Source organism: Camponotus vicinus, unplaced genomic scaffold (assembly GCF_025532165.1).
Source record: "Camponotus vicinus isolate PSW18456_S1 unplaced genomic scaffold, iyCamVici1.0 SCAF_2, whole genome shotgun sequence".
Taxonomy (NCBI): Eukaryota; Metazoa; Arthropoda; class Insecta; order Hymenoptera; family Formicidae; genus Camponotus; species Camponotus vicinus.
The window spans coordinates 10,933,066-10,950,518 of record NW_028141956.1 but is presented as its reverse complement, the minus strand read 5'-3'; the positions used below and the strand labels follow the sequence as shown (position 1 = coordinate 10,950,518).

The window sequence follows — 17,453 nt, the reverse complement described above, 5'->3', positions numbered from 1 at the left end:
GATTTTTCTGCGCGCTCAAATTCTTCGCGTGTTTCTTTTCTGCAACGCAAAAAAAAGGCGTCGCGCGCGCTGGGTAATACTCCGAATGCAACCTGCACTCATCTGCATTCCGTAGATGCTGACGGCGCGCAGAAATGCACGAGCGTGAATACCAACATAAACGCGACGGTCTACGGAATTCGCAACCCCACCTCGATTATTCCCCGATCGAGGACTCGCGCAGGAAAAAAAACGAGACGATCGTGTAAAAAGTTTTGAGATAATTAATTAATTAAAAATGCGCAAAATCATAATTCTTATCAAACGTAATTCGAGACACGTAATTCGTTATCAAATATGAAAAACGTGAACTTGTAAGAAAAATTGCAGAAACTAACGAGGAAAGTAGCAAAAAATTAAATTTATTTAAATAAATAAATTGCGAAGCCTCTCTCTATTTAATACAAAGGTATATTAATTTACATCATGCTTCTGACATTAATGCGAAACCTAAAACTTCCCAAGAGTGATATACACAAATCAACATTCTCGAGAATCGCGAATTTTGAATCGCAGTGAAGAGCTTGATGACGACCTAACTGGTATTAATTGAGTCACGATTGCAATTTAATATTTGATGAAGAGTGAACGACAATGTTTATTTTAGATACGCAGAATCCAGTCGATGCGAAAACAAGTTGTGTCGTATTTAAATCGTTAATCTCCACGGAGAGTTTCGATCGTAAGATTCATCGGAGATAAATCTTCTGGGACGACCCATTAGCATACGAGATTTATATTATTGACAAAAAAGTCGCTACTTTCGCGAGCATGGAACACGCTTGTTAATCCCTCGCGATAAGCTATTTGATTTCTACTGTCAAAGATTTCTGCGCACATTAATATAATAATAATAAAATCATATCCAATCAAAGATTCGATTCTTAATTTTATGCTTATCAAATTTTAGAAAAATTATTGAAAGTCGCTTCGATCGAATTGTAAAAACAATTATAAATTATATGTCAAGTAAAAAATATAATATATTACTTTAATTCGATACATCATTAAGATCGATACACGATTGAAAGGGAAATTTTTTCCTGATCTCGTGATTAGAATTCTATGCGATTTGAGTAACAAGCTTAACCGCGTAATAAATATGCATGAATTTATTAATTTAACAATAAAATTCTTCTCGACTAATATTCTCCGATACCATCGTGCTTTGTTCTCAGAGGCCGAAACTCTCGATGCGACTGAAAGATTCATCACGCGGACTATCCACGAAGAGAGATCCGTCTCCGAGGATTTCGGAGTCGGTCCGATCGACCGGCGGCGATCGAGGAGCCGCGACGGCCCGGAGCTCTCGGCTCACCCGTTACTCGTCTAGCACGCTCTGCAGGAGGGCAAGAGGGAAGCAAGGAAGGAGGAGAGGGCCGAAGAACAGGGGGAGAGGGAGAGGGAGAGAGAGAGAGGCTGAGAGACGCGGTGAGGCTATGCGAGGTACAGGTAAAACAAAAAGTCGGGAAAAAATTGAAAACCAGTCTTATGCAGTCGGTAGTCCGGACTACCCGACCGTCAGCGGACTCGTTGTTTCTCTCTCTTTAACTCCTCGTCCTCTCTTCCTTCATCATTCTCGCACTCTCTCTCTCTCTCTCTCGTGCGCGCGCGCTCTCTCGTTCTCGCTCTTCTCTTCTCCACCTCCATCGGAGAGATCCGCGACGGTACAACCACCACTACCATCATCATCAGCGGCGAGCGCTGCCACCACCTCCTTTTCCTCCTCCTCTTCCTCCTCCACCTCTTTCTTCCGCTTCTCTGCGATCCTTCTCCGCGGTCCACGCTCTTCCTTAATTCAGTCCAATGAGAACCGCTCTTCGATTCGTCACACCCGCCGACAAATCTCTCTCTATATCCCGTTTCTATTTCCTCTCTCTTTCTCTCTCCCTCCCTCTGCGTCTATCTTTCTCTGTCGCTCCGTCTTGCGGAATATAGCCGCCAATTTTGAAAAAAGCGACGGCTGGTATTCGCCACCGCGCTCCTCTCGGAGCCGCCGATCTCGGAGCGAGCGAGGGCGAGCGATCCGATCACGATTCGCGCGACGCAGTGCGTCGCGATGCGTCGCAACGCGATAGAGTCGTAAGGTCGCCGCGCGACGCGTGCATCCTCTCCGAGAGCGAACGCGTGCGAAACGCGTGCGGAATTCGCGGTGCGCATCCACCGCGCCGGATGGGAGACACGGCGGTGCGCGCCGCCGCCGAGCAGGAAGAGGATCCTCGCGGAAGACGGACGCTCGTCATTCCGCGAGTTTGTTTTGACGACGGGTCACCGTGTATACGCGCCGCTGCGTCCGCGAGAGGCGAGAGAGTCGGTGTGTCGTAAACACGTCTGTGATGTAGTGCGCGATTCCCGCGAGAGCGTTTATCGAACGTACGATCGAACGTCGAAGAACGCGCGATCGGGAAGGACAATCGACGTTTCTATCGCGAGGATACGACTCCGCGGCGATTGTGAAAATTGACAAGATTGCGCGCAACAGCCAGATTTCGCAAGTCTGACGATCGTGTATTGCGCACACAGGTGGATCTTATCCTCGATCGTGCTTAGCGATTTAAATGCTCCAAGTTGCGGCCGCGTACGAAATCGAGATCGCCGGGACGCCTCGCTAGAATTGCTCCGAGGAAATCGCTCTTCCCGAAGGATGGAAGGAAGGATTTCGCCTCTTGCCGAAGAAACATGTCCCGCGGCGGTCGTCGCAACGCGCGAACCGGTTGCGCGCTCTTAAAATAGTTTCTCACGCGCGTAGGTAACTGGCGCGCACAACCGCCCTCCCGCCGTTGGAGCACGAGAGAAAACGTCGTCGTAGTAGTGCCAGGTAAATATATATATATATATATCGATCGACTATCGTCGTTAGATAAATCCCTCTTCGCAAACGCGCGCGCGCGCGCGCGCATGCGATGGAGAGAGACAGAGATCCGTCCGGATCCACCGTGCGATCGCGATCGTGCCGGATCGCGGTGGCCGGCCTCCTCTCCTGTGATCATGGAAAATAGCTCGCCTCCAATTAAAGAGGCATTCGAATTCGAGCATAATCGCTGCGATCTCTCGGCGAGCTATTATCCGGTCCAGATCTCCCGGCCGACGAACTGCGGAGAAGCCCTCCTTCTTTTACGGAATTGCTTCTTGGAGAGCTTGTTTGTTGACACAGAACTCGAAAAGTTTGTTCAACGGGAGAGGCTTCGACCGAGAAAGCTGTTTCGGACGGGAGAGAAGTGCCCCGCTGCTGTTTCTAATTTCTGTGTGTTTAGAGTTCCCTTCTTCCAGCTTCGCTGAAACTTCTTTAACGGGAGGAGAGTTATTTTCGATGGAGGGTGGATTGGCGTTGAATTGCGCGGAGAACAAAGCGTGGCGCGTGATCAATCTATTTGCAATGCGGCTTCGAGGAATCGTCGCGAGAGCGCGGAAATTCGGGATCGCGCAGCAGGATCGATCTAAATACGTCTCTCGCCGCGCCTCCGCCCCGCCTCGCGATCGTTTTATCAATCCGCATCAATTGAGAGACGCGCATCAATCGAGCTCAGTAATACTTTTATGAGAACGCAATGTTGTTGACGGAATTTATCCTCAATAGCGATCTATGTTCACACAGTGGCGTTCAATGCACATTTTTTCCATCGCTTTCCAGTTCTCGAGAAGACCGCGAATAAGACATAAATGTTTCTGCGATGCATCGAGAGATCGTGCCACGCGCGTAAATTTATCTTTCCGAGTATCGAACGCTAATTTAATTAGCACTTGAAAACATTCGAAATTTGTCGAAATTTGTTATCGAGGATCGAGCAATCGAAAAAGTCGACTTTCTAAGAAAAACACGGAATAGAAAAATTTATCGAGCATGACGTCATTTCGACTCACGAAAAGTCGTGAATCAATGACCGTATGCTTATTTTATATTCTAATTAATGACTGTTTGATTTTAAGTTCCATCTGAACGAACCATTAAAAATTATATTTATTGTAAACAAAGAGTAGAGAAGAAATGATAATCATAATAATTAATATCGAATTAAATGAGCGATGAGAGAAGACGCTTGCAATAAAAGTACGAATTATAATAACAAGCATAATTAGTAAAAAATATAAAAAAATAAATGGATACTATATATTGATAAAATGATAGAGATTTCGTTAAAAAAAATAATTATATAATTTCCCCTCATTAGTTACATAATTAATTGCATTAAATGTACAATCCTTTTATAGCGGGGGGCGTTTCTCTTTTAATCAACTTGTTTAATATTCCGATCTTTCCTTGTCTATTATTAAGATGCTATTCAACGTTATCACAGACTGTCGCGTCTTGCATAGCCACATTTAAAGCTAAACGATGCGTTACGTTGTAAGTCTGGACTGTTCGATGAATAGGCTCGCGAGCGTGTGTCTCGTGCACTCGGTAATTTCTGCAATAACCGAAAATAATAATATAGCAGACGACAACGTAAATGGCAGCGATAGCGTAATAATAGCGCGATGCCAATTGACAGCGATGTTTCGATAACGCGGATATTTACGCGCGAAGGAGGTCACCAGATGCGACCAGTCTTTCAGAGCCGTAGACGATCGAGTAATATATCTATTTTGCGTGGTCGTTTTGCATCATTCAATTGAAAAATAAAGATAGAGAGAGAGAAAGGGCACAAAATTCCTTATAATTAATTCTAATCAAATCTTCCCTAAAAAGAAAGAAATGTTAGCTAAGAAAAATATCATTTATGGACTCGATATCTGATCTAGGGATTAAGAATCGATAGAAATTGCAATTTTCAAATTACCTATATCGTGTTCACCTTTATCAGAAAACTAATAAAAATACTATTTTAATATATAATAAAAGAGAGAGAGAGAAAAAAATTAAAAGAGGTCAGATCATTCACAGATTTGCTGGTTATTACATCATGACGAACGCGACATGTAAAAGGCTAACCTTTCACGAAATTCGATTCCGATTCCACCGAAGCGGAATGATCGCCAACTCAATCCTTTCCAAATAATTTGCATACTGAATTTTCCATTTGTACGAAATGTGAATATACAAATGCGCTACTTTAAACACATTGCGAATATAAAAATTAAACATCTCAAGATCTTTTCGTGCATGTAACATTTAAAAAAAATATTTTTATAATACTTTTATGCTTTTTTTCTATTATATTTATATTTGCGTTTACTTTGCATCAGTTGTTACGCGATTTTTTATTCACGCGTTTAAAGGAGGCACGCGACGAGGGCGAAGGAAGAGAAGAAAGGTGACGCAGGGGCCCGTTTCAGTAGTAACAGAAAATGATTGGAAAGTCTTCCTCCGTCGTGTGAACGCGCGTACACGTAGCGGACACGTAGGTAGAGATACCAGGCTTGCCGCCGCCTTCTGCGAAGGCGATTGGCGTTTGTTATTGAAGTTATTCCATCGCCTCGGGGCACAGAACGAGAGGCGAGGCTGATTGTGAGTGCCAGCATGAGCAGCAGCATGCCTGTCCCTGGATGACAAACATCCACATTTCGCTCGCGAGCTGGAATTTTTATTAAAATTGTTCGATTATCTCTCTCTCTTTCTCTCTCTCTTCTCGTATACTCGGTGTCCCGAATGTATCGTGCGTCGCGTGTTTATTTACTTGATCTTTCTGTATTCAGGTTCTAACAAGCTTCCTTTGGATGTAGAAAGTGGAGTGATTTATTGCTTATAATGAATAGCTCGAACGATAAAATGCGGGAAAGCTTGCTCTTCCACTTTACGTAACGATTCGACGGTCGTTAAATAACATTTATCGTCTCGATGGTATAATGGGGTGCTATTGTTGTCTCGTAACGGTGATTTTATCGTCTCGACACACAAGTATGCGATAATGGACGCACAATACCTTGTAAACCATTCGCGGGATATTTTAAATAACTTACCGAATTATAGAGATTTCACTCGATCGAGATTTTAAGATGCGCCATAATCCGCATTTGTAATGGCGTTTGGCAACGGCTATTCTTTTGTAGCGCTTCGGGCTTTAGTAGGGATGTACAAGTTCGCTTGCACTCAATTTTTCCCCTCGTCAAACCTGAGTCAACATTCCCCGCCGTGGAATCTACTTTAAAAGCAGTTATTAGAAAGGGTCGATCACTCTGCAATTTGTCAAAGAGCAGAGCTAAAACATTCCCGTATATCTGAAGAATAATAGGATTTAATAGATAACTTATTATTCGGACGATGTTGTCCGCACCTGGTCTTTTCGGATGTAAATTGATTGAAGAAAATGTTTTTAAAGCTTTTACATCTGGTTTCAATGCCTGGAAATAGTTTCGTTATAATTTTTATGCTATTATCGCATGATTCATTTGCGAAGAATCTATGACTTTTGTTGGGGAAGGGAAGGGCCTTTGACAGTCTCGAACCGAAAAGTGCGATTACCTATGCCGGAAGGGCGAGAAAATAGCAGATAATTATCTGAAAGTTATCATGAAACTGTTGCGGTGTGTTTTCATTTACGGATGAGACCCTTTTGAAATTAGAGTGGGGACTCCTACCTTGAACTATAGCTATCCCTAAAAAATCTCCCGTGAGTCCGTCGCAAGAATCTGCCGAAGTAAGTTCTGTCATTTGGTAGCGTGTTCGAGGAAATGAACTGTGAAAAATGAACTAGTTGAAAAATGATACGATAAAATATCAAATAAAGACGAAATTCGAGAAGTAATTTTTAATTTTAATAATTATACGTTAAAGATATGCGAAATAAATGTAATTAAATAATTGTATAAAAATATAAATGTAAAAGTGTAAAAATAATAAAAAAGTAATATATAAAAGTAAAAATAATAAAAGTTGTACGAAAAAGTATAATTATTTAAAGTGTGTGGGGTAACTTTTGCTCATATTTCATCATCGGGAAGATCACACAACAAGATCATTCAGGTATCAAATTATTTGAAATAATATGTCATGTTAAAATTCTCGTTTTACAAATTGGAAATTATTAATTATTCTTATTTTTTAGTACAATTATTGGAAAAAAAGCTAAATTGTTAATTAATATATTTTTGAAATGTGAAAATGTTCTATATTAATATTACAATAAATATAGATCAATTGATATGTCTATCAAATACATCGAAGAAATCACTGGTAGAAATTTATTGGCGTTAACGAATTAATCATTTGATGAACGATAAGATTAACTGGATAGTTAGATACTATCTTTTCTTTTTTCTAGATTTCACTTGAATTAATTTCCAATGACATTTAGTAGTACATTAATGAATAGGAGATAAGAGAAACAACATGTAGAAAGTGAACGTGAAAGTCGTAACGTAGTGACATATATCAGATCGTATTGCGATCGCGTCTTTTCGATAACAGGTCGTTGTGTGGTGGAATTCTTTCCAATAATAATTCACCCGACTTGTCATAAGACGCAATTAAGCGCGATATAAATAGATTGTTTAATGGGCATGTTGGAAAGATGCAATTATTGCGCGAACGATTTCGCATTCGATTAATGTCGTTCTTCTCTTTATACTTCTCGCTATGTCGACAGGTATTCAATGCTCTGGGGGATAATTTGCGCATACTTGTCGGCTCGCAAGAGAGACATAATGACTCTTAAAGTGAAGAATATAATCGCGACATTTGCTTGGCATTTTAGGAGATTTTTTTATAAACTATCACTCTCTTTCTAACTTGTAGCAAATTTTTACACTTTTGATGGCCTCTTACCACATCTGTTTAAAAAGATAATTGAATTTCATAATGAAATTACAGAAATTAATTATACAGTTCTATATGAGAAATATAGATTTAAGATAAAAAAATAATTTTTGATAAATATTAATATATAATACATTATCTTAAAGATATAATTTATATATTTTATAATATTATAATTTATTTATATTACATTTTTTTAAATTATAAATATTTATATATTAAATGAGTTTTATAAATACATTAAAATAAATACATGTAATGAATACATTAAAGAGAAATATATATGAGAGAGAATATGTCCCTCTCTTTTTTACTTGTATTTATGAATTCATTTTTATTATTCCCATAGCGAGATATCGGTAACGAGTTTCAAAATTTCCATAATTTTTTTGGACAGAAAGCAAAATCATTTCCATACATTCGTTAGCACAAAAAAGATGCCGAATTTGCGAAAAATTTAAATGACTTTAAATGTGTGATTTTGGCGTCATCCCTGGAATGAGAGGAACAACATTACGCTGATTGCTTGGATTAGTGCGTTAGTAGCTCTCGCCAGGAGAGGAGACTGAAATTTCATTCTTTTTAGCATGCGTTCTCGCTTAATGACACCCTGACTCACATTCGTGAATATTCTTAATAATCTTAATCGGGCCTCGTCGGCATAATCGGCGCTCTTCTCGTCTTCGTAACTACTCTGAGAATGATGCGAGTAGGGGGATTATAATCATAATGTCCGGCATCTACGCATAAACAATAATCCATGTACATGCGGTTCGCGTGTGAGGAAAAGCTTGTAAATATCATAATGGAAATATCACGTAATTATAATTTAATAATATTGAGAATATAAATTCGATTTAGATTTTAATACTGTCAGATTCTACTTTTTAGTAGAAGTTCTGCGTAGAAAAGATTATATTTTAACACTTTATATAGCATGATCAACATGACATATCGTTTAAATTATGTAAAAAATATCGAGTAGCACAGCCGCTCCTCTTAATTTTATATATAACTTGCATATTAGATTCTTTCCTCCTTTTCTTATTACAGAATTTTTTATCATTTCTTTTTGATTTAGTAATTTGCAATGTATGCTAATATCTACTCTCAATTTGTTAATATAATGTGTTCAAAAAATTACGATCCGTAATCTTACGAGCGAACAATCTTTCCGTAACATGCTCATTAAAATGTCGTTTATTTCAGCACAGTTTCAAAACATTTATGATTCTTGTTTATTTACATCGATAGATAATATTAGGATAGGTTTCCTTATCCTTGTTCCTATATTTGTCCTTACAAATTAAATTTGCTGTTGGAAAAATATTTATAAGGATTTAAATAAGAGAGATGTCTCTTCATCTCAGCATTTCGTCCGGTAGATCATATGAGGAAACTAAATCAAATCTGTCGTAAACAGGATGAGAAGCTGGAGCGTGTTATTCGTCGCAGCCGCCGTCGGGATTCTGCTGCTGACGACCGCGACGAAACGCTCGGAAGCGTGCAACGAGGCGATCTGTGCCAGCGTCGTGAGTAAGTGCATGCTCACGCAGAGCTGTAAGTGCGATCTGGTCACCTGCACCTGTTGCAAGGAATGCTTTTCGTGCTTGAGTTATCTGTACGATGAGTGCTGTTCGTGCGTAGGTAAGGAATGCGGATGATAAACGGTCGTTAATTAAATTTATCAGATATATTGATATTTATATTAGAGTATATTGGAAATCTGTGCAATTTATTATAAAAGCTGTAGCAATTAGAAGATATAATTTTCAACAATTGCAAAAACGAGGACAATTAAGAAAGCGTTGGAAACCAGAATTTAAATTATAGCTAATGCACAGAATCAAGTTTAGAGGATATTTTTTGTACATTTCAAAAATTACAAATAAATTCTGTAAACTATGTGTTTCTTTTATATTGTATTCATATATCATACATGTAATTTTGTATAATTTTAATGTAATTTTAATAATATATTTATCTTAAATGTTTTATACAGAAGAAAATGGACAGATCTCTAATTTAAACTATTTACTCAGTTTTATTTTACTTTTCTTTAAATAAAGAAGAAAATGATATATATATATATATATATATGAGTGTGTGTGTGTGTTTTCGGGATATTTGACATGCATGTAAATGACGTAATATGTTTACGCGAGTGCAGATCTATGCCCGAAGCCGAATGTCACCGACGTCAATCCATTGAGTAGAAAATCTCACGTGGAGGAATTTAGTGATCCGGTCCCGGCGCTCTTCCAAGCACTCACAGCCGAGGCAGATCCGCACGAACGATGGCTTACCTTCACGTATCCGGTAGATTTTGATATGTCGTTGTTCTCGCCGAAATATGAAAATGAAATGAAGTATCGATTGCGTAAGTATCGAGTTTTCTGAATATTATAAATTATCGACAGAAGAGAAAAAATATGCATGTAATTGCAAATAGAAATATGCATAAATGTGTACTTTTTTACAATATCTAATGCCAGAAGATATAAAAAAATTATTATAACGAATTAATTAATCGCAGATTGCATATATATATATATATATATATATATATATATATATATATATATATATATAAGATAGTTTATTAAAAAAAATATTATAAATATAATATAAAAATTATATACACATATATATATATATAATTTTATTAATAAATGATAAAAGAGAGATAATAAAATAAGTTTTTTATACGTTGAAAATTCTATAATTAAACTTATCATGCAGACTTCGATTAAACGATGCGAGAAACTAATGATAGATTTTTTATGACAGAATCCGCGGACGGGAAGCTGAGTCCGCTGAAGCCAAACATAATGACAGTGAATTGCACCGTCGCATTCATGGCGCAATGCAACTCCTGGAACAAATGTCGGGCTTCCTGCCAGAGTATGGGCGCCACGAGCTTCAGGTGGTTTCACGACGGTTGCTGCGAATGCATAGGCAACACGTGCATAAACTACGGGATCAATGAGTCAAGATGCACGCAATGTCCAGTGGAGCACGAGGATGACACGGACGAATACAACGATTACGGTCAGGACGAGGAGGGGCTGGACGAGGATAGAATCGATTAACTACGAGTTATATTTTTTTTATCACTTCGTGACGAACAGAAAAGTGCTTTGCGCGAACGACGTGCCACGACAATGGAGATTGTTACACCGCAGAGTTAACTTTTATAAAATATCTGTTATCATGTATATATATATATATACATGATAACATATTTTACATATATATATATATATATGAATATATATATTTATCTCGAAAGAATGACGCATTTTAATAAGAAATAACGCATTTTATATTTTTTTTTCTACTGCGTATCTCACACCGACTATCACAGACACGCAGTAACCCTTCGTAAATTCTTGACCACATATCCTATATTATATAAACGGAAAATTCAATATACCTGCATTAATATTATATAAATAAAGATTAAAATAAAATTATTATCAATATCTATATCTCTAAAATTTTTATTTTAAACTTTCTCTTTTAATATTTATTTATAGAATTTTTGAGTAAATTTAGCACGCGCTTTACGTACCTTATCCTGTACATTTTTTAATTAAATAAAATATAAAATATTTATCTTAAAATTATTTTTATAAATACAGTGATCATGTGTATGATTCGTCATAATTCTTGTAATAGTTTTAAAATTGTCCTTGCAAATACTTGACATTATATTACAGTATACATATTCTGAGGTTTATCACGGTAACGGTACTGTAATTCGTGATTTTCCTTTCCAAAAGAATTTTGAGGAATTTTGGATATATATAAGGCGATCTCGATGTTTTGACCGAGATGAGATTTGGTATATGTACAATTTTATTTATGGCACGAATGCAATAATAAATATCCCCATCGCTATAATCTAATCTAACGTTACTTGAGTATATTCTTAACAAAAAACCGAAAGATTACATTTACATATTTTATCATTGCAGTTATATGCAGAAACTAGATCTCCGGTTCTCCAACTTGGAGAACTGTCGTATCTGGTCGCGTTCATGCTTCTTGACGATACGAAGGTTATTATATTTCTACGTCGTCGGCAGTCAGACTATTTTAAATTATAACGCGATAAAATTCATTAAAATTTTTTCTCTAGGAAAAATACATTCGACGCTTTAAAATTAGATTTACACTTATAAGTTTTATCATAATTAAAATTAATTTGGCAAAAATTGAAAACTTTCGAGCGATTTCAACATTTTCAAAGCGAGTTCAAAATTCGTAAAATTGATAAAAAATGTAAATCTTAATTGTAAATTTACTAGATAATTTTATTGTCATCAAAAACTCGCTTTAATGTTGGATGTAATTGTTCCTAAAGAATAAAAATTTAAATATGAATACTCAAATATCAGACTCAAGGTAAAATTTACTTTTACCTAATGATGACAGATATATATAATGATACTGTGTGACTGCGAGATATGCAGTAGAAGCAAATATAAAATGCGTCATTTCTTCAAATGGAATGTGATATGCTTCATCGAGTGTGTAATGATATTTAACGAGGTGTGCAAAGACTCGAGTTTTACATTATCTGATACGATAAAACGGTGGTAGTAGATCACAGTACACACTTTGGTATCGATCAGAATTCGAGAAATCTAAGATAAAATAATTCTCTTCAATTGAGCCGAATGATACTCCTCGATTGGTTCATGCATACATATGTACATAGGAGTTTTAACAACATATAGGGCGTTTATTTTTAAACGTAAGCTTCACACTTCGTAGTATTTATCAGCTTAATAGAAATTATTTAAATGCATATGTATATGTATGTGATACAATACACCCTTAAATATAACTTTATATGAATAGGACATATAAATTTATATTTTGCACGATATACACCTTACGATTTAAAATATCACAATAAATAAATATTACGAAGTGAGCACCCTGTATAACGTTTATATATTTTTTTTATCGTTTGTTGCACATTCAATATACACGTACTAACTCGCGCCGTCATATCACACTCACAAATATCAAACATGTATACACATCACGAGTAATATTGGTCGAATCACTAGGTGAATTCACGGATCAACAAATTTTATCATAGTGATAATGATTTACCTTTGGATTGCTGGCTCATGAGATATATTTCATGAGATATTTTTTCATACTAATACTTAGAACAACATTTTATATAATAGATTTTATATTATTTTTTTAGCGTGTGTAATATCTTTTTTAAAAAAAGATCATAATAAAATTATCATCATATTAATCAATATATACATCATAAAATTATTTCACGACTCAGTAATCCAAAGGTTGAATTTCTCGTCGAAATACATTTTAGATAAGAAGCAATAGTGGCAGACATTTAAGTGGGTGGATGTTCATCTTGTATCTCGTTGCTCTCCGGCAACTTGATGAAGGACAAATCGCCACCGCTCCACATCGAGTACAATTGCGATCTCGTACATTCCTAAAAGCAATGATGTTTAGAGATGTATGAGAGAGGGAATCGAGAGAGCAAGCGAGAAATTAGCTTCCAAGCGTTGTGTAATATAACGAGACAGTGTAAATAGAAGGGTGCAGCAGTATAAGTAATTCGTATGCTATCATTTTTTTTGATTGCATGTACATCTTTTAAATATATATCCTCTTATAGCATTACATTTTAGCCATTTAAATCTTCGAATTTCTTGTATATATATTTAGAGTTGATCTATTATTCTAAATCACACGAAGCCGAAGTTCACCGTGCAAAAATGTCGGTATACGATCATCTTTTTTTTTTATCCACTGTATATCTCAAAAAAGATATCGGCTTAATAAACTTAAGTTCACTAACAATCAGAAAACAACTGATCTCGTTTATTTACCCCGCCACCAGCGCTTTCCGAACCCGATCGGCTGTGCGCCGAGAGGCAGGAATCGGTTGACGAGCTGCTCTTGCGAGATGGCAATGTATCCGCTGCACCTTCAACGAAACGTACGAGCTGAGATCATCGCGTTCGATCAAGTTTTATCGACAACGTATTCTTAGCAATAGCTTAGAACGAAAAATGTTTCGAACATGATATATTTAATGCACTCACCAGTTTCCGTTTCTCTATGATCGCAATGCGAGTGAATGCTATCCTTGCTATCGCCATGACTACCACTAGCACCGCTCTGCTCTATAGTGACATTAAAACAATATCATTCACTATTTTCACAGCTCAAGAATCTCATCTTTATGATGAACGATGATGAATCTTACCCGAATCCCTGTGTTCGCCACTATGAACACTATGATCGCTATCACGATGTCCAGATTGATCGGAATGATCGCTAGAATCCTGAGGCCAGCATCTGGGAGAACCTATTCTACGCGATCCCGACCAAATAGTGGAGTCGTAATTCAAGTCGAAATTGCAGGTCGTCAAGGTGACACCCGGGATGTGCTGACTAGTGTAAGCCGAGAGTTGATTGGACGGTCGAACTCCTGCACAACGTACAACCTTCCAATCGGATGGAGAACACGAAACAGAGAATAGCTTATATATTTAAACCGCTAAACTCAACTTTTTAATTTTACGAAAATTACACAAATTAAACAACACGTATTTCCCAGAAATATGAATTTGTAATACTTGCAAGATCAGACATCAATTTGAAGATTAAAACTTCGTTCAGAGATAAACCATTCCTGACAATTACACACAAAAAGATTCACTTACATTTTGCGAAGCAATATTTTCTGTAAAGTTTCCTTCCACGACATGAAAATTATTTGTCTTATTTATTTTGTATATCGAGAAAATGAGAAGATTCATTAAAGAACTTTTGTGTTTTCGCTACCTGGCTTACAAGATAACAACTGAATAGCTTCTTGCAGACCATCCTGACTAGCCATTGTGGACGTTTTCCACACTGAATCAGGCGTGGTCGATCTACTACGATCTTGCTGCGGTACCCTTAATCTTGACCTTGCGTCCTGATGTGGCCACTCTATGACGTGCTTACAATCCCAAGGCATCGACCAACGCCTCATCGTGTTTTCGACGGACTCGCCTGACATTTCCGCTGCCGCTGTTTCAGACCATCTCCTTTGAACCTTTATACATAAAATCGAGCATAATCGAGCTTGTTACAAATCCTCTCAAATTCATGAACATGCCAATTACCTGTGGAAACAACGAATATGGCAAAGGGGATCTCCGACAATTCGGCATCGATTGTTGGGTGGAGGAGGAAGAAATTGGTGGTATTGGTGAACTATAAAGACGCTCAAAGCATTGCTGTAGCGCGGCGATATCGCAATCACCACTACCATTTTGAGAGCAAGAACATTCTGCCATTCCACCTGAATAGTTCAATCAAAGAACAATTGACAATAAGACTTTGTTAATTTCCAATATTAACTATGACCTACTATATTTTGTTTCAATTCTAAGTTCTACAAAATCTAGAATTACTTTAATACTAGTCTCTTTAATTTTAATATTTCAGTAAAATAATTTTATTTTAATTTGACTGATATTTCATCAATTCTATCTAATCATCGGTGCCACTTTAATAATACAGGCTTACCTAAGCACTCACAACAAGCAACGCAGAACTGATATTGCAAATTTATGAATGTTAAGAGATTTTCTCTCAGAATATCCTGAAAATATGGAAACATTCTGTCAATCACGCTAATAAATGCAGAGATTTAATATGAAAATAGTCTAACTGAATATGTATTACTAACATGCTTATCCCCATCATTATCACGAGATTCATGATCCCTCAGAGCAGTGATCACATGATTCTTAACAGTACTGCTGGCTATGTGTGTAGCTTTTGTTAATTCTTCCCATCCAGCTAGACATTGACCTGTCAGACGGCATTGTGCCACTGTATCATGCATGGAAAGAAGCGCTTGCAGGGATTGAGCCAGTTTAGTACCAGCTGTACATAGGCCATTAAGTGTCTGTAGTAGGAGAGATAATTTATTTTCTGTATGACAGTACAACAGAAGTACTATCAAAAGCACACCAACCTGTAAGTACGTTAACCAGTTACCGAGGCATTCATTTATTTCTAACTGACCTCTTGAAATCTGGCCATCAATAGACTTTGGCTCTGTTCCACCCTCAGCCATAGTTGAACTTTTTAGATTGTCAAATGCCTAATAAATCTCATCATTGTCTCACGCATAAACATTTCAAATATCCAACATAGAGGAGATGTACAGTTACTAGGATTCATTACATAAACTATAGAAGCCACAACTTTGTGACAAAAACAAGTTGATGCGAAGCAAACTCCTCCTAAAAAAAATAGAGCAACACTAATGAGAGATATGTGAATTATTTATAATTGACAATAACGATCTTAGTACTCACATTATTCTAATTAAATTAATTCAAAGGTTCAAGGATTGAATTATCTCGTGGGAAAATCATGATTCTTGTACCGATACCGGCTCTAATCCTCTGGGTATTCGTTATACAAATAGAGATAGCAGAGCAGAATACTTGTGTGCGCATTCGTTCAATGTCATCGCTGGTCATCGCTCCGGACGCTATCCGAGCGAGAGATAGTACTACGAGATTCTGTCAGATGACGCCATTCGGTAGTTGTAACGATTATAACCGTAAATGACTGTAAGAGATGCATCGCGCTCTCGTCAAAGAATCACGCAACTCGATTGAGAGATAACATTGTTTTGACAGATGCAATTAGATGTTATTTCGCATTAACATTCATATCTTATAATTTTAAACAAGGGTTTGGCTCATTATTATTATAGCAATACTCGATATTTTTATTTTTTGCGTGATATAAAATTGAATTTCTGTGCTATAAATTATTGTATTTTTTTATAAATACAATAATTATATATATATATATATATATATATATATATATATATATGTATATAATAATTTAATAAAATCTTATCGAATTTTATAATTTTATAATTTAAATATTTTTAAATATTGTAATTTTTTATTTGAGTATAAATTCCAAGTAATAGTTACATAGTTTAAAAATGTAACGTTATCAACACAGAGATATGATGCGATGCATTAGATTAACATTACAATTACAAAGGAATGCGGATATAATTTTAAAAATTTAAATGCCGAAGATCTTGCGGAAGGAAAGCGAGCGAAGCTTTTCTAATTCGTTAATCCGTTTTACGTGTTTCGCGTCTTTAACAACATCCTTAATTACGATCTTAGAAAAGTAGTCTTTTTCGCAACAAGCGGAAAATGCATATGCTTTTTTCCATACTCGACTCACTAGAGAGTTGTCATCAGAATTTTATTAAAATCTCATTCAAATTTAGATATTCTAACTATTATTTATTATTTAATAATTATTTTAGTAATTATTATTTATTGTAATTATAAAAAAATAGCTAAAAAAGCGGAAAAAGAAGGAAATTAAATATATTTTTTTCTTAAAATTATATACAATCACGACATATTTGAGTGTATTATCATATATTATATTATGTATCATGTGTGTATATATGTATCATATGTATATATATCATATCTGATGGAGAATTGTTCAATTTGCAGATTGATGGTTCTAAAGTAAATTGATTGTTCTCCTTTAATGAGACATATCTCAGCACCTTGATACAGCAATTTCCAACATTTTTATGTTTTCTACTGAATCATTATTTAAATTAAAAATCTAACCCTTTTTAATTCAAGTCTTCGATTATGTA

The 17,453-nt window shown here is 36.4% G+C and overlaps 2 protein-coding genes and 1 long non-coding RNA gene across 9 annotated transcripts; 1 reads left to right on the top strand and 2 right to left on the bottom strand.

Annotated features, from left to right (window-relative positions):
• The first annotated feature begins 1,831 nt into the window (after window positions 1-1,831).
• LOC145967022 (twisted gastrulation protein homolog 1-B) lies at window positions 1,832-13,411 on the top strand. Of its 3 annotated transcripts, none has more exons than XM_083091604.1 (4): window positions 1,832-2,857; window positions 9,156-9,268; window positions 9,903-10,112; window positions 10,523-13,411. In XM_083091604.1, exons 2-4 carry the CDS (start codon window positions 9,157-9,159, stop codon window positions 10,822-10,824), a joined length of 624 nt encoding a protein of 207 aa, XP_082947730.1. In that variant the 5' UTR covers window positions 1,832-2,857; window position 9,156; the 3' UTR covers window positions 10,825-13,411. The 3 variants fall into 3 exon arrangements, with proteins under 3 accessions (XP_082947730.1, XP_082947727.1, XP_082947728.1); XM_083091601.1 differs by having other exon boundaries at window positions 1,833-2,857; window positions 9,156-9,379; XM_083091602.1 differs by lacking the exon at window positions 1,832-2,857 and adding an exon at window positions 8,283-8,550 and having other exon boundaries at window positions 9,156-9,379.
• On the bottom strand, window positions 4,204-8,884 carry LOC145967028 (uncharacterized). The gene is made up of 6 exons (XR_014437272.1): window positions 8,352-8,884; window positions 8,047-8,225; window positions 6,556-6,653; window positions 6,252-6,439; window positions 5,938-6,116; window positions 4,204-4,445 (listed from the first exon to the last, which is right to left on the bottom strand). It is a non-coding gene; the product is annotated as an uncharacterized LOC145967028 (long non-coding RNA).
• On the bottom strand, window positions 10,946-16,323 carry LOC145967018 (uncharacterized). 5 transcript variants are annotated; one of them, XM_083091591.1, is made up of 10 exons: window positions 16,114-16,323; window positions 15,768-16,058; window positions 15,477-15,698; window positions 15,314-15,389; window positions 14,908-15,086; window positions 14,582-14,837; window positions 14,001-14,225; window positions 13,837-13,917; window positions 13,621-13,718; window positions 10,946-13,220 (listed from the first exon to the last, which is right to left on the bottom strand). In XM_083091591.1, the coding sequence occupies exons 2-10, from the start codon at window positions 15,867-15,869 to the stop codon at window positions 13,116-13,118; spliced, it is 1,344 nt and encodes a 447-aa protein (XP_082947717.1). In that variant the 5' UTR covers window positions 15,870-16,058; window positions 16,114-16,323; the 3' UTR covers window positions 10,946-13,115. The 5 variants fall into 5 exon arrangements, with proteins under 5 accessions (XP_082947717.1, XP_082947719.1, XP_082947716.1 ...); XM_083091593.1 differs by having other exon boundaries at window positions 13,590-13,718; window positions 15,768-16,038; XM_083091590.1 differs by having other exon boundaries at window positions 15,768-16,038.
• Window positions 16,324-17,453: the final 1,130 nt, after the last annotated feature.

Excerpts from the sequence above, each read along its gene's own strand:
- LOC145967022 (XM_083091601.1), top strand. The coding sequence starts at position 9,157 with ATGAGAAGCTGGAGCGTGTTATTCGTCGCAGCCGCCGTCGGGATTCTG. Across the intron at positions 9,380-9,902 it reads TGAGTGCTGTTCGTGCGTAG|ATCTATGCCCGAAGCCGAAT; the intron begins GTAAGGAATGCG and ends ACGCGAGTGCAG. Across the intron at positions 10,113-10,522 it reads TGAAATGAAGTATCGATTGC|AATCCGCGGACGGGAAGCTG; the intron begins GTAAGTATCGAG and ends TTTTTATGACAG.
- LOC145967018 (XM_083091591.1), bottom strand. The coding sequence starts at position 15,869 with ATGGCTGAGGGTGGAACAGAGCCAAAGTCTATTGATGGCCAGATTTCA. Across the intron at positions 15,699-15,767 it reads ACTGGTTAACGTACTTACAG|ACACTTAATGGCCTATGTAC; the intron begins GTTGGTGTGCTT and ends CTCCTACTACAG. Across the intron at positions 14,226-14,581 it reads GTTGTTATCTTGTAAGCCAG|GAGTTCGACCGTCCAATCAA; the intron begins GTAGCGAAAACA and ends TACGTTGTGCAG.